The sequence below is a fragment of the Neovison vison genome, chromosome 7, assembly GCF_020171115.1.
Source record: "Neovison vison isolate M4711 chromosome 7, ASM_NN_V1, whole genome shotgun sequence".
Lineage (NCBI taxonomy): Eukaryota > Metazoa > Chordata > Mammalia > Carnivora > Mustelidae > Neogale > Neogale vison.
The window spans coordinates 148,260,046-148,275,983 of NC_058097.1; the positions used below are offsets into that span (position 1 = coordinate 148,260,046).

General features: G+C 50.8%; 1 protein-coding gene across 6 annotated transcripts in view; it reads left to right on the forward strand.

Annotated features, from left to right (window-relative positions):
- Positions 1-15,938, forward strand: part of ARRB1 (arrestin beta 1) — a 73,980-nt gene that overhangs the window by 36,204 nt on the left and 21,838 nt on the right. For 4 of the 6 annotated variants that reach the window (XM_044258519.1, XM_044258520.1, XM_044258521.1 and 1 more), the window contains exons 1-3: positions 8,709-8,779; positions 11,615-11,645; positions 13,472-13,532. In XM_044258519.1, the coding sequence (XP_044114454.1) occupies positions 8,724-8,779; positions 11,615-11,645; positions 13,472-13,532 (148 nt within the window). In that variant the 5' untranslated portion in view covers positions 8,709-8,723. Of the gene's footprint in view, positions 1-8,708; positions 8,780-11,614; positions 11,646-13,471; positions 13,533-15,938 lie in introns of those variants that run through there. The other 2 variants (XM_044258522.1, XM_044258523.1) reach the window with 1 other exon arrangement.

Here is a 15,938-nt window from a genome sequence, read left to right on the forward strand (position 1 = left end):
GTGGCAATGGCTCTGTTCATCCCATACGAGCCTCCTCCTGCAGGTCACAGGCACCTTGTCTGGCTAAATATGAGACATGGCTTTTTTCCCTTAGAATTCTTTCTCAGAGAGGAGCTGCCACCAAGGCCATAGCTTTCAGTCTGGACAGAGCCCCTGACCACAGAAGACGTTCAGCCTCTGACCCGCCCCTGGGGAGGTCAACACAGAGTCCGAGATGCGCTCCATAGAGATCGGCTCTGCTGTTTTATGACCCACTAGAAGGAAAAAAGTATTGCTGTCTCATTTTGATATGTTATTCTATGATCCTAAAACTTTGTATGTGTGAATTGGCAAAACAACAAAACAACCAAACCCAAACAAATGAAACTTCAAATAAAGTCTTCCTCTGGGGACATCTGACTGCCTTGTGTCTGGGGCCGCCCTGTGTGTCCCGGGCTCCCGCTGAGGCCCACGCGCCGCGTCTCCTGTTGCTGGCCAGGCTGCCCACCTCTGATTTGCCACTTGGCCCTGGTCTGTTTCTCCCCAGCTTCATGTTTGGGGGTTGGCTCTCTTTAATTCCTTTATTCATTCATACAGAATATTTATTTAGCACCAGCCATGTACCGAGGAAAGTAAATGACTGAGGGAAGAGGCTTCTGATCTCTGCAGTTTCTCAGTGTTGCATGGCTGTCTCCAAGGAGAGGTGGGATACAAGCCAGTGCGGATGCCGAGGGGACATGGGCGCTGGATGGGGGAGGGGAGGGACAGGTGCTAATGTGTGTGGGTGGCTGTTTTGTGCCTGGAACCGAGCTGGACATTATACATCCTCTCATTCCGCCCTCCCACTGTGCTTTTGAGGGAAGCTTTGTTTATTTGTGGAGCATCTGTCTTCCTGCTCCAGAGTGTAGGTACCCTGGGGACAGGGCGCAGGGGCCTAGATCTCCTGGAGGTAAGAACTGGGGCAGGCCCAGAGATTGGAAAATAAAAGGAAGAAAATAAAGGAAGGAAGGAAGATGGATAGAAAGAGGGGAGATGGGAAAGAGGCAGGAGAGAGGAGCCAGCACAGTCCCTCTGGAGATGAGAGCAGTCAGGGAAGCCTTCTCGGATGAGGTGACATCGGGAAGAAAGGATCGCAGTTGGGAGAACAGACGGAAAGGCTAGTACAGAAAGAAGAAATAGGGCATGTCCCCAGAGATTTCTGAACTGTGAGGGTCTAAACTGGGAAGAGAACATTACAAACTATTATTTTCCATCTGAGACCGAGAGGAAGACAGACAACTAAAAAAACTTGCCTGGCCCAGCAAGGGTAACATAACTATCTCTTCCCACCCCAAGGCCTTCTCACTCAAGGGACATTTAGGCAAGAACTCTCCCCTGGGTGCTGGAGGGGGAGGGGAACAATGATAACAACAATCATCATATTACCAATCATGTTGGCTTCCTTTTATCAGTTCCCTGCTGTGTACCAAGTCCTTGTATGTGCCTTCATGCTGTGTGGTAGATAGCGCCCCATATTCCTCAGGGGGGAAAGTATGCCTCAGAGAGGTGCTAAACTCACCCAAGGACACACAGGATTCCGGCCGGGTCTGCCTACTTTTCCGCCAGCAGTCTTCCCTAAGCTTAAAGAAGCTTGGAGAGTATTCAGGTGCGGTCTGTGGGCTCTTTGGGATCCAGCTGCCAGCCCGCTTGTTGAAATTTTTATTAGCCTTTGATGTTCAGATCTCCAGTTTCTTAGGTTACCAGCAAATGCGCCACGCTTCTTTAAGAAACTCTCCTCTCTCTTCAGGGCCACCTGGTGGGCCCCCTCCTTCCTGACTCTGCACCCTGTAGATCTGGCTCAAGGCCAGAAAAGGGAACCTGGGAATGCAAGCAGAAGGGGGAGGGGTTGCTGTCAGCTCAGAAGCCAATGGGAAGTCCAGAGGCTGGGAGCGTGACTTGGTCAGAGCCCCCATCTACCACCCTTGCCCCGCAGCCCTGCCAGACACGCTGCCCTCTGGACACAGGAGCCTTGCCAGGTGTTGAGCTGCTGCAATAGGACAAGAACTCCAGGAATCTGGGGCTCCCCTCCCTGTCTGGGACTCTGTGCACGTGGGCAAATCTCTCTGAGCCTATTTCCTGGCCTCCGCAGGGACCCTTCCCTCCCTTGGGTTGTGATTTCTCCATCTGTGGAATGAAGCAGGCTGTAGTGCGCTCCCTCAGGCTCCCCAGATCTGTGAAATGAGGGTGACATTTCCTGTCTTCCTGCCCTTTCCCCCTCCTGGGCTGTCCTGAACTGCAGGTGCACTAATGGTAGGTAAACAAGCAGGCGATGTTCTGACACAGGGCGGGGTGTTCAATTTTGCCAGAGCGGACGAGCTTGTACATAAATAACTCTGCTACCAGGGAGCGTGTGATAGGGGCCCTAGAAACCTCTTTGCTGCCATAGCCACCTGCTCTTCATGCCTCCCTGCTCCCTGATGGCTGCTCTCACACCCAGAAAGTGGGTCAGAATGTAGGGCAGAAGGAATGCCCCCTTGTGTTGTCCCCACCCTGCCCAATTGAGTCCATGATTGCCTATCAGGCCAGGGATAGAGGAAATTTATGGGGTTGGGGGCACGTCTGTGTCCAAAATACAATCCTGGCCCATCATTCTCCCTCCCCCAAAGGCCCAAGGCTCCCTGTTGCCTTCTGGTTATGGTTCACGTTCCTTAGCTTGGCATTCAAGGCCCTTCACACCTAGCCCAGGACCTGATGGACGGAGGTGCTCCATGACTGTCTGGGCTGTGAGTGGACCTTTTTCTGGCCTGTCCTCCTCCCTGGTGCTCCTCTCAGACCTGCAGGACAAACAGTAGCCACACCAGGCTGCCAACCACTTCCTAAGCACGGCGTGGACTCAGTCGCCCTCTCCAGACCTTGGCCTTCATCTCTGACCGTTCCTCAGGGTCTTCCTCATTGCCCCATCCTCCCTGGAAGCCTTTCCTGACTCGCCAGACAGAACCACACGATCCCACTTAGAAGGGAGTGTGAATGGTTAAAAGTGTGTGATCTCTGGAGCCCGACGGGCCTGGGCTCCAGCATCTAGCTACACCCCTTACTAGCTGTGTGACCTTGGGAAAATGAGACTATCTGTCTGTGTCCCAGTTTCTGCATCTCTGAAATGGAGATGGAGTCGTACCTCCTTATAATGTTGTTGGAGGAACACAAGAGCTGATATTTATGATGCACTTAGAGAAGTCCCTGGCACCTGGTTTCTCTCCAGAGTGAGTATTCCGATGTTGATTGAAGATTGAGTAATATTTGAAGGTCTTCCCCCATTCACTGTATTCATTGCGTTTTTCTCCACCATGAATTTCCGGATGCTCATAAAGGAGTGAATTATAACCAGCACTCTTCCAGTTCACTGGTAGTGAACCCACATTCGTGGGTAGTCCAGGATGAGGTTCCTGGACCTCAAGTTCTATCTGATAGTGAGTAAGACAAGTTCTGTCTAAATGATTCCCTGTAAGTGGGGTTTCTCTCTGGTATAATTTTCTGATACTGACGTCATGACTTTGGATGTTATTTATTGGAGTCTTAGGTTTATCCTCTGGAAAAAATAGGAATGTTTAGATGGAATAACAAAGTATCTTTTTTTTAATAAAGATTTTATTTATTTAATTGACATACACAAAGGGAGGACACAAGCAGGGGGAGCTGCAGGCAGAGGGAGAGGGAGAAGCAGGTTCCCCGCTGAGCAGGGAGCCCGATGCGGGGCTCGATCTCAGGACACTGGGATTGTGACCTGAGCTGAAGGCAGACGCTTAACTGACTGAGTCACCCAGGTGCCCTGGAATGACATAGTATCTTAATGTGTGTAAAGTGTTCACCATAGCACCTGACTGCTAGGGAGAGCTTAATGCATGGTGGCCATTGTATGTGGTTGGTTCCTCTAACTTGACTATGCCATGGTCATTGGTCAGCAGGGACCACGAAATGCTCACCTTAGTACCCCCAGAGCCTGGCAGTGACAGGGGCTCTGTGAAGGTGGGCAGGTGAGTGATAAACTTTATCAAAGCTGAGTAGAGGAGACCTGTTTGGGATACACCAGTTGTATTCTTGACTTAGCCTGATGGTGGCTGGGACCCTGCCCCTAGGAAGCATTTTCTAAGCTTGATTTTCATAGATCCTAACATCCAAAGAGAAGGATAGCTCCAAGAAGAAATCTCTGGAGTCTGCTAGCCAGAGAAGATCATCATGAACTCACCATCTTTTTTAAACTTCATCCATCCTCACTTTTGACCATTCTCTCTTAAAGAGTTCATTCATTCATTCAACAGCATTCACCCCCTTGTTATTTACTGAGCCCCTACTGTGCCCCAGGAACCATGCTATGCCCCAGGGATTGATAACACAAGTAAGATCTGTGCTCTCACTTATGTAAGTGAGGCAGAAAGTAAGTAAACAAACCACTGCCAAATGTGGGACATGCTGTGACTCCCTGCCGGGTGTAGGGCTTGGAAGAGTCAGGGAGGGCTTCCTGGAGAAAGAAATAGCTGAGCAGAAGACAGCACCGCAGTTCTCATAGCTGGCACAGCAGGCCCTGGAGGGATCTGAGCAATCACAGAGAAACAGACTCCACAGTGTAAAATCGCAGAATCAGAGACTCTAACATCAAAGGATTTAGAGTAATAGGTTCCATATTTCTCTACTAACAATATTTTTTTTTTCCAGGCTCTTCTTTCACCAAGACCTGAGACGTATCTTGTTAGGGAAGCCCTGGCATCTTTACAAAGTGACTTATGCCTATTGTACAACACAGAAAAATAAGATCTATAAAGAAGTGGGTTGGTGGGTAGAGGGAGTCTCCTTCAAGCCCTGGTAATATTTGGTCATGTTTCCTTTTCTTTCACATACTTTTTGGGGGTTTGTTTTTAGTCTTTTTTTTTTTTTCAATTGATATAATTTACATACTGTAATAGTCAGAATTTTTCTGTAAAATGTAGTGGTTTTTTTTTTTTAAAGATTTTATTTATTTATTTGACAGAGAGAGATCACAAGTAGACGGAGAGAGAGGCAGTCAGAGAGAGAGAGAGAGGGAAGCAGGCTCCCTGCTGAGCAGAGAGCCTGATGCGGGACTCGATCCCAGGATCCTGAGATCATGACCTGAGCCGAAGGCAGCGGCTTAACCCACTGAGCCACCCAGGCGCCCAAATGTAGTGGTTTTTAATATATTCGCAAGGTTGAATAACCATCACCACTGTCTAATTCCAGGACATTTTCATCTCCCCAAGGAGAACCCCCCTACCCGTTAGCAGTCACTCCTCATTGCCCATTCATGCCAGCCCCTGGTAGCTACTAACCTGCTTTCTGTGCTTGCCTATTCTGGACATTTCATGTAAGTGGGATCAAACAGTAGGTGGTCTTTTATGTCTGGCTTCTTTTCTATGACATGTTTTCAAGGTTTGTCCCTGTGGTAGCAGGAATCAGTATGTCATCTCTTTTTATAACTAAATAATATTTCTTTAGATACCACATTTAAACAATACATTCATCAGTTGATGAGAATTTGTTTTTCTTTTTCACCCTTTATGACTATTATGAATAATGTGTGCTGTGGACATTTATGTACACGTTTTTGGTGGGGATCTGTTTTCCATTCTCTAAGGTATGGACCTAGGGATAGAATTTCTGGGTCATACTTTCAGAGGAACAGCCAAACTGTTTTTCCAAGTGACCCCACCGCGTTGCATTCCCACCAACAATGTATGAGGTGAGTTCTGATATCTATGCATCCTTGAGAACACTTGTTATTGTCTTTTTTTGGATTGTAGGTATCCTAGTGGGTATGAAGTATCTCATCATGCCTTTGATTTGAATTTCTCTGATGATTAATAATGTTGAACATCTTTTCATGTGCTTATTGGGCACTTGTGTATCTTCTTGGAGAAATGTCTATTTGAATCCATCACCCATTTTTAATTGGGTTAATTGCCTGTTTATTGTTGAATTGTAATAGGGTTTTTATATATCCTGGATACTAAACCCTTATCAGATACATGATTTGAGAGTATTTTCTCTATTCTGTTGGTTGTCTTTTCACTTTCTTGATAGTGACCTTTGAAGCTCGAAAGTTTTTAAATTTTTTTTTAAGATTTTATTTATTTATTTGACAGACAGAGATCACAAGTAGGCAGAGAGGCAGGCAGAGAGAGAGAGAGAGAGGGAAGCAGGCTCCCTGCTGAGCAGAGAGCCCGATGCGGGACTTGATCCCAGGACCCTGAGGTCATGACCTGAGCCGAAGGCAGCGGCCCAACCCACTGAGCCACCCAGGTGCCCCAAAAGTTTTTAATTTTAATAAAAGACAAATTTCTCTCTCTCTCTCTCTCTCTCTTTTTAAAAAAGATTTTATTTATTTATTTGACAGAAAGTGAGAGAAATCATAAGTAGGCAGAGCAGCTGGCAGAGAGAGAGGGGGAAGCAGGCTCCCCCTGAGCAGAGAGCCCGATTCGGGACCCTCAGACCGTGACTTGAGCTGAAGGCAGAGGCCCAACGCACTGAGCCACCCAGGCACTCCAATTTATCTCTTTTTAAAGTTGTCTATGCTTTTGGTATTATATGTAAGGTTACCATTGCCTGATCCAAGGTCATGTTGATTTACACTTAGGCTTTCTTCTAGGAGTTTTATAGTTATAACTCTTAGATTAAGGTCCTTGATCCATTTTGAGTTAGTTTTCATATATGGTGTGAGGTAGGGAGTCTAATTTTTTTTTGGTGGGGGAGGGGACATGTGGATATCCCGTTGTCCCAACATCATTTGTTGAAAAGACTGTTTTGTGTTTTTTTCCCCCATTGACTTGCTTTGGCTCCTTTGTCAAAAATCAATTGACCATAAATATATGGATTTATTTCTGGACTTTCAATTTTGTTCCATTGATCTTTGTGTCTATCTTTATGCCAGCCTCACACAGTCTTAATTATTGTAGCTTTGTAGTATGTTTTGAACTTGGGGGTATAAATCCTCCAAATTTATATTTTTTCAAGATTATTTTGGCTATTCTGGACCTTTGCATTTCCATATGAATTTTAGGGCCGCCTTTCTTTTTCTTTCTTTCTTTCTTTGATTTTATTTATTTATTTGAGGGAGAGAGAGTGAGTAAGCATGGACAAGCAAGGGGAGGGAGAGGGAGTAGGAGAAGCAGACTCCCCGCTGAGCAGGGAACCCACCCACCTGAGTGGGGCTCTATCCCAGACCCCAAAACCATGACCTGAGCTGAAGGCAGACACTTAACCAACTGAGCCACCCAGGTGCCCCAGCCTGTTCATTTCTGGAAAACAACAACCACCACCACCACCACCACAACAACAACCAGCTGGGATTTTGATAGGGATTACACTAAATCTATAGATCAATTTGGGAAGTATTGCCATCTTAACATTAAGTCTTCTCATACTTTCTTTTGGTATTTTTAGATATAAAGTTGAGCTCATGCCAAATATGTTGTTTTGAATCCTAACTTACATTGCTTAATATTCTATCATAGGCATTTCCTTGTGTTTAAAAGATGTAAGAATAATTTTAGTGCTATGTAATATTCCATTGTTTAGCTGTACCACACAGAATCATAAACTTTTGGGTTTTGGCTAATCTGTCATGGGCCCCTCATGATGCAGGCACAAGGGGACACTGGGAGGCCAGGTGGCTCACAAAAAGGCAGCAGAATATTCAAGGTATCTCCTGCTACAGGTGGGGAACGGGGCTCACTGGAAAAGACAGCGTTCTGATTACTGGAGAGCTGACCTGTCTGCCCACCTTGGGAGCACCACCCTGAGGGAATCAAATCACGATGTTGTTTTAAGCTGTGAAGTTTGCAGTCATTTGTCACAAGCTTGGTAGGAGACAGAACGTGTAGTAGCCCTTATGTGCTTCTCCCCTGAAGTGATATGTGACACTTCTACTCCTTTCTTGTTGGCCAGAGCAAGCCACGTGGGCATGCCTAACTTCATAGGACTGGAGAAACGTGCCCAGCCTTACAGGGAAATGGCATATTGATGAATATAGTCATATCTGCTCTACCCCTGCTATCTGTGTGTCTTGCTGATGTCTTCTATTCTAGTCCGTGAAAACAAAACAAAACAACAAAGTGCTGGTGGCAACCCCCCCCCTTTTTTTAAAAGATTTAATTTATTTATTTGACAGAGAGAGAGATCACAAGTAGGTAGAGAGGCAGGCAGAGAGAGAGGGGGAAGCAGGCTCCCCGCTGAGCAGAGAGCCCGACATGGAGCTCCATGCCAGGACCCTGAGATCATGACCCCAGCGGAAAGCAGAGGCCCCAACCCACTGAGCCATCCAGGCGCCCCTTGTGGCAACTCTTTTAAGTCGATTTTGTGATTCACTAATGGGCTGCGACGCCCTGATTAGTAAAACACTGCTCTGTAGACCCTCCTCCGCGAACCCTCATGGAACACATGACACGCCCTCGATATAGCTGATTGGTTCAGGCAGGGGGGCACCTGACCAAAGCTGATCAATCAAATTCCTCTCCTGGGAATTTGGAATTGGGCCATTCAGCCAGTTAACAGTGTGAAGCTGAGTGAGAGGCTGAGTAGGAAGAGGGTCGGAGTGAGACGCATGCGAGCCAGAATGACGGAGGAGCAGAAAAGGCCTGAGTAAGCAGAGAGAGTTGGTCCCCAGAGACAATGGAGCAGCCGACTGGAGAACAGCACAGCCCCGAGAACATGCAGCCCCAGGGGGAGAGGCTGAGAAAGAGCTACCACCCGAGAGGCTGATGGCTTCCCCATTCGTGGCTCCAGCACTCCTGCGTCCTGCCTGCGCATCCTTCCCGTGAGAGTTTTGTCTCCTTATTCTCCTCCCGCCTCCTTTCCTCTAGCCACCCTCGCTGGGTTTCTGTTCCTTGTCTCCAGGGAGCTTTAGTCTTCTAGAACCAACCCCTGGTGTTTCTCTTACACGGGACTCAGCTTTGACTCTTAGAATCAGGCTAGTGGGGCATGGATGGGTCTGAGGGGGTAGGGGGTGGTGGACCAAACCCAGCTAGCCCACAGTCTTGCACGTGTGTCCTTGCCCTTCACAGTGGACAGGCAGAAGCCATCTGCGTGGTGCTGCACAATCTCAGGGTCCAGGGAACTGGAACACCCGCACCCCCCTCCTGGGGTTGTTTCAGGGAGGCCTCGGCTATGCAACAAAGCGGATAGGACATGGGCTCTGGAGACACACAACCAGAGTTCACCTTCCAGAGCCTCAGTTGCCTCATCTCTGAAATGGGGTTGTTGAAGGATCAGCAGTGTCCTGGGAAAATTACCGAGAGGCAGGACTAGGGCAGAATATGGACTTGGGGCATGGGAGGCTGCTGTTGTTGTTTGAGGAAGCTGTCAGAGTCCAGGCTTCCTGAGGAGGTGGCCCTGGGGGCTGATTGAGTTAGCTCAGGACGTTCCCCACACTGGCCATGTTTCCTGCCCTCGTTGCCCTCAATCTCCTTCTCGCCCCATACGCACCTTTTCGTTCCTTTTCCCTTCCCCTCCCCTCTCCAGACTCATTTCCCCTGTTTTCTGCGTTTCCCCGAAGCTGATAAAAGAAAATAAATAAATAAATAAATAAATTTTTAAAACACCTGCTTTAGGAAAGCAGCAGAATTGGATATAAAGTACTCAGCCTCTGGAGGCAGACAGAATTGGGTCTGAATCCTGACTTAGACTCTTGGCTTGCTCTGTGTTCCTGGACAAATTGCTCCATCTCTCTGAAACTTGAGTTCATTATGTGTAAAATGGGAGTTACATTTTACAGTGTGTTAGGAGAAAGAACTAATTAGGCACTCAACAAATGCTAGTTCTGTATGTCTTACTGCCCTTCCTCCTTCCCTCCCTCTCTTCTCGACTATCGTTTATCCTGGTTGGATCCCAGCCCCCACCTGTGGTAAGGATGTCCCTCGCTCCTCTCCAGGATCACCTCAGTGGCTTTCCCTGACTCGCTTAGAACTCAGGCATTTGTGTTCTCTCCTTTCAGTCAGGCCCCAGGCTCCCGAGAGGTGGGCTGAGGTTTCTGGAAGCAGCTGGGAATCCCTGTGACTTCTCTGGTCTCCTGGACACAGGTCCAGTCCTAGCTTGGGAGCTGCTGGTTCAAACTGTGTGATCTGTATTTTTTTTTCTCACGTTAGTGATTATTACACCCCAGCTGACTGTGGCATTTTCACACTCCAAACACTGATAAATATTTATGAGGAGGAGAAAAGCCCAGAACTAGGGTAGGTGGAGGGGAGAGAAGTGCCAGTGCCTTCTTTGCAAGCCAAGCTCAGCCCTCTCAGTGGTCCCTTGCGCCCTAGATGTTAGGGTGGGAGTGGGGTGGTGGAGTCCAGGGAGGCAGAGCAGAGCAGAGCCACCCCCCACCCCTTCAAGGAGGAGCAACTGTCCCCATGGCACTGTGGAGCTCACCCCACCTTGCCCTGGTGGCCTGACTCCGGGTTTTTGGCTGGTTTGTTTCATCTCTCATTCCATCTGTTATGCTCACACCTGCAGGGCAGCATCCCTCTCCCCTCCTCTCCCTCCTTCCCTCTTCCTCCAGTACATTCTCTGGTCTCTGCCTCCTTGCTTTTTCTTCTCTCTTTCCAACATTACTCTGAGCAATTCTGGGGCTAGATGATGGGGTTAGGTGAGGGGGTCTCAGGCTCCCAGACCAAGCTGGGGGAGAGGACAGGGCCTGGTGGAGACTGCAGTGTGCTCTAGAAGGCCCAGAGAGCACTTCGCAGGAGTTGGGGGCTGTGTGTCTGCCTGACTCGGTGTCCAGTGCCCTGCTCTGTGGCCAAGGGCACATCCCCTGTCTTTCCTGGGCCTCAGTCTCTTAGTTGATTCCTTCACTGATTCCTTCGGCACCCACTCAACTAATATTTGTCAAGTGCTTGCTACCTGCCATGCATTAACACAGATCTATTAAACGCCTACTAGGGACACCATTCTAGGGACTCAGGACACATCCGTGGAGAAGAAAGTTCAGGCTGTCTGCCTCATGGAGCTGGCATGTTAGCAGACCAGACAGGCATAAATTAGCAAGTCACTTGAGAGTAGGTTAGCAAGTGCTGAGTGCTGTGGGAAAGTAAATAGAGCCAGAGGAGGAGAGGGAGTGCGGGGCGTGGCCATGGTGAAGCCCCATCACAGAAGGCATGGGGCTGGGCCAGCAGATCTGTGATGGGGCAGGTACTGCTCGAGCAAAGGCCCTGAGGCAGGACCCACCCTGGTGAGTTGGAGGAACAGCAGAGAGACACTGTGACTGGCAGGGTGCGAGAGAGTGGGAGCTGATGTCGACGGGTGAAGGAGGCAGAGAAGACCACTCACAGGGCTTATCTTCTGCATGAGCTGGGAGGACTTTGAGCAAATGAGTGGCAAGGCCTGACATGTTTTTTGAGAGCCCCTCAGCCTGCTGTGTGAAGAGGAGGCTGAGGGGGCCACGGCAGATCCCACGAGAGCTACAATGGCAGTTAACAGAGGCTTGGGTGGGGTAGCGCCGGAGATGGTAAGATCTGATGACTGCAGATGCTGTTTTGGCTCTCAAGGCTTGACAGTGACTGGAGATCACTCCAGGTGCTTGTTCTCTGTCCTGCTGAGGGATGGCGTGTGGAGATCTCCCACCCGGCAGGATGCACTAATCCTAGCTTCCTCTTTTTGTCCACAGGGTTTTCAAGAAGGCAAGCCCGAATGGAAAGGTGAGTCCATAACAACCGCACCCCAGCTCCTCCCTGGCCCCACATTCTTGTCCTCTCTTGGGCATTTCTATTGCCCATGCAGGACCCCCGCACAGCCCCGTCAGTCCCTAGGAGCTGTCTGCCACAGGGGAGGGACTCTCAGGGAACTTTCTGTCTGAGGGGGGCAGTCCGACTCCTCTGGACTTCAGGGAGCCCCTACTCCAGGCTGAGGCACAGCCTCTCTTAGAGACACTTCAGTGCAAGTGTGGTCATTAGACTAAGTGCCAAGGGCCTCAGAAGCACTGGGTCCCCTGGTGTGAGAGGCCACTAGAGCCTCTCCTCTGAACCATGGCTTCACCTAGTTTTCTGGAGCAGCTCCCAGGGCCTGCCCTGCTTTCTCTCTTTCCACAGGCCCCAGGCTCCATCCTGCTTTCCTTTCAGTTCAGCAAATAGATATTACTGACATCATTCCCTGTCGGGTACAGGCCTGGCCGGCGGGGCCCGGGACAGGGTATACTGAGACAAATGAGGTACGGCTCAGGCCACTCCCAGCCAGACGGGGGAGGCAGACACAGACACCCATTACTTCAATGTGTGGCAGCAGGGGTGAGATCAAGGGATGCCTGGGGATGGCAGGACCCAGCCTGGGCAGTCAGGGATGGCTTCTCTCCAAAGAGGCTGCGTATCCAGGCGAGGCAGGGTGAAGAAGGGCATTCTAGGCATGAACATAACTCATCGGGAGTGTGGAGGCATCAACAGCTGTTGAGTTGGAATGCCCAGAGGGACGCTGGGGGATTGGGAGCTGAGGGGAGGCGGTTGCCGGGTACAGGAGCTTGGACTTGCGGCCTGGGCTGGCAGATAGCACCGCGTTGCACCCAAGGAGATATCACGCATCCCTGTTTGCCCTTTCCTGCTGAGCCAGGATTCCATTTTAGATGCCTTCTCCGCCCAGAGTCCCTAGGCAGCCCCCCTGACCTATCAGAGCTGGCGTTTGGAATGAAACCCTTTTGTCATCACCTCTGGGCACAGCAACCATTAGAGGGTTTTCAGACAGGAGTGACAGCACTGAATTTGCATTTTAGGAGAACCAGTCTGGCTAAGGAGGGGAGAAAGGCCTCCAGTCCAGAGCATGTGAGGCCGCCAGCTTCAGGCCATGGAGGGGGCTGGTGTGTCTGGTGTGTTGTCCAGGCAACGGAGGCTGTGGGGAGGAGGAGGGTTGGACCGAGACAGATGGGGGTGAGGGGGGACTCAGCACGATGCAGGGACTGTGCCGGAACACAAAGTGTCTGGCATGACACTCTGGATCCTAGCTCTGGAGGGTCTTCCCAGCAGGGCACTGGCTCCCCGTTCCTCATTTGCCTCGAAAAACCAATCCTAGGATGAGTGGAGCCCGGCCAGACTGCACAGGGGCAAGGAGCAGTGAGGAGCACAGAGCTCAGGGTTGTGAGCCTTTGAGCCCACGCTGAGTTGCCCTTGCTGTCTCGGAGATGTGCCCAGCACCTCCCGGGCCGCAGACTTCTTTGCTGCTGCTGCTTGACGCTTAGCAGTCAATCTTGGTGTGAAGATCTCAGGCCTCAGTGTCCTCATCTGTAAAATGGGAACAGTAACAACTGCTTCGAAGGGGTTTAGGATAAATAGGCACTTTCAAAATTGTACAAGGGTTTGGTTCGTATTAGGGCTGGAGCTCAGGTCCAGGTCCAGTGTGGACTTTAGTGTGGGCTTGGGTTGGGTTTAGTGGTTGCAGAAGCAGCTCCCAGGGTTTCCTCCCGAGCAAGGGCTGGGGGCTTTTCAGGGATGTGTCCTCTAGGTCCACAGCTGCTAATGTCCCCTGTGCCTCTCTTCCCCAGCTCACTGTCTATCTGGGAAAGCGGGACTTTGTGGACCACATCGACCTCGTGGACCCTGTGGGTGAGTGTCTGTAGGCTGTGGAGGAAGGTGGGGAAAGGTGGAGCTGACCTGGTCCCTTCTAGGGAAGGGAGTGTTAAAGCCACCTGGGAGTGGCCCTCAGGTCTCCAGATGGGCCTGGCACCAAGAACAGGGAGTGAGTGTCTTCCTGTGACCATTGGCAAGCATATACCATGTTTACTGAGCAGCTCCTTGTCCCTCAGCGAGGATTATGTGGGGGGAAAGTGCAGGTGGATTGAGGGGGGATGCCTGGAGCGTGGCCAGATGATCGTGAGTACGGTGAGCAGCCACCAGTGCGAGGCTCATTACACATAGACACTGGGGTAGCTCCATGATTATCCCTGCTTTGCTGCTGAGGAGAATGAGGCACAGAGAGGTCAAGTGACTTCCTCCAGGTCACAGAGCTAGTGGTTTGAGGAGCCTGGATTCAAACCTGGGCAGCCTGGGTCCACAGAACCTTTGTTCTGCTGCATCCTGATGGCAAAGGTGAGAAGAAAACCTTGGAGCTTATGAAATGGGGGCTGTACTCACCCACATGGGGGTCTTGGCATGCGCCGGGTTGGGGCTAAAGTCACCTTTCAAAGTCTTACTCTAGCTCAAGTTTTCTTACCCTCGGCACTCTGGACAGTTTGGGCTGGGTGATTCTTTGTCCTGTGCGTTGTAGGTTGGTTAGCAATATCCCGGGGCTCTAGCCATTAGACCTTAGGACTACCCTCTCCATCCCATGTTTTTGGACATGGCCAGATCTCCTCTTAGGAGGTACAGTCAACCCTAGTTAGGATTCTAAGAACCATAGCCCTCGTTAGAAGAGCCTGACCTCACTGCCTTTTTTCCACAGCTATAGGAGGGAGGGGGGAGGCCCAGAATTATCCCTGTTTCACATAGGGGGATGGTGAGGTCCAAAGCAGCTCTGATTTCAGAGGGACGAGAGCAAACCAGAGTAAGGCCAAAGGAGGTGACCGCTGGGGAGGATGGACACTGGAAACTGCCTGAGGCCAAGTCCAGGTGAAGAAACTAGATGTGTTACGTAGGGAACATTCACAGAGAATGTGGCCTCTGTTACATATCCCTGGAGTTGTCCTGGGGCCAGACGTGAGCATGCGGTTCCAGAGCCGAGGTGGGAGCAGAGAGAGCATAGCTGGCAGGTTTTGGTTCACTGGGAGGAATCCCTTTGTGACAGTGGGGGCAGGAGAACTGGGGAGTCCCTGGGGTCTCTCTGCTGAGGGGGTGTGTACAGGGCTGTGGCTCAGGGAGGTCAGCCCCCCGTTAGGCCCTCCCTTCCTGGCCTGGAGTAGGATGACCCCACTTTTCCTCCCCTGTGCTGTCTGGGGACCCTGTCCCCCCTGCCATTTTCGTCTCCTCCGTAAGCTGCCTCTTGGAGGAAGTGAGCAAGCATCCCAGTGTTTATCTATGGCTTGCTACAAAGCATAGTTTCCGGCAGAATACCTGGGGCCAGGCTGTCCCTACTCATTGGCCTATTAAGGACAGCAGCGGGGTGGCACTGAGGCTGGGGGGCAGGGAAGGAGCAGGAGGGAACCAGCTTCTCTAGTGCACACAGGCACCCTGAGAACTATTTGGTCAGTGTTCTCAGAGCAGAGCAGCTACTTTGAGCCAGGCCCTGTGCTGGGCCCTGGGGATCCCAGAGAGCTCTGGGGCACTGTCCAGAGTTGATCATATGATCCACAGAGAGAAAATATCTTGCCCATCATGACATTTGGCTGATTATGAATTCCCAATGCATAGTTGTCCCCTAGGGTTCCCTGTTAGGCTCCGGGGCAAGTCTGAGACTCCCATCACATGCGCCCCCCCACCCCCTGTCTTATAGACAGGATGCCACTGGTCAGGCCTGGCCCTGCTTCCTCCAGCACCCCCAGGATCTTCTCTCCCAAGCCTCAGAGCCACACCCTTCCCCCTGTCCGCTTTGTTATGCCCCATGGTCATCTAACTGGTGACCCATACTGCCCTTTAAGACCTGGCTCCTGCTTCCCTCCTTCAGGAAGCCTTCCCTGACACCCCTGGTTGTGGGAGTGCCCTCTCCCCAGATTTTGTGCAAACCCCTGGTGCTTGGGGATAGAGGCAGAAGGAGAGAAGATGGACGGGTTTGGGGACAGGGTGGACACTCCCCTGATCAGGTATCCCTTGGTTCCGCCCAGGGCTGGATAGGACCAGGAGCCCTCCGGCACTCTTTTCCAGATGTGGTACCCTGAGATTCCCTGAGAGATTGCTGTGTGGGCGGCTAGGGGGAGGGTAGCAGTGGATGAGAGCTGGGGAGAGAACATTTTGCTTATTCCATGGGTATGGCTGGGTGAGGTTCGGCCAGAGGTCACTGGGGATGTCAGGCAAGGAGGCAACCCCTGAGCCTGTGTTTCTGGTCTCCTGGGGTCCTGCCGGGAGAAGATGTCCTTTGTG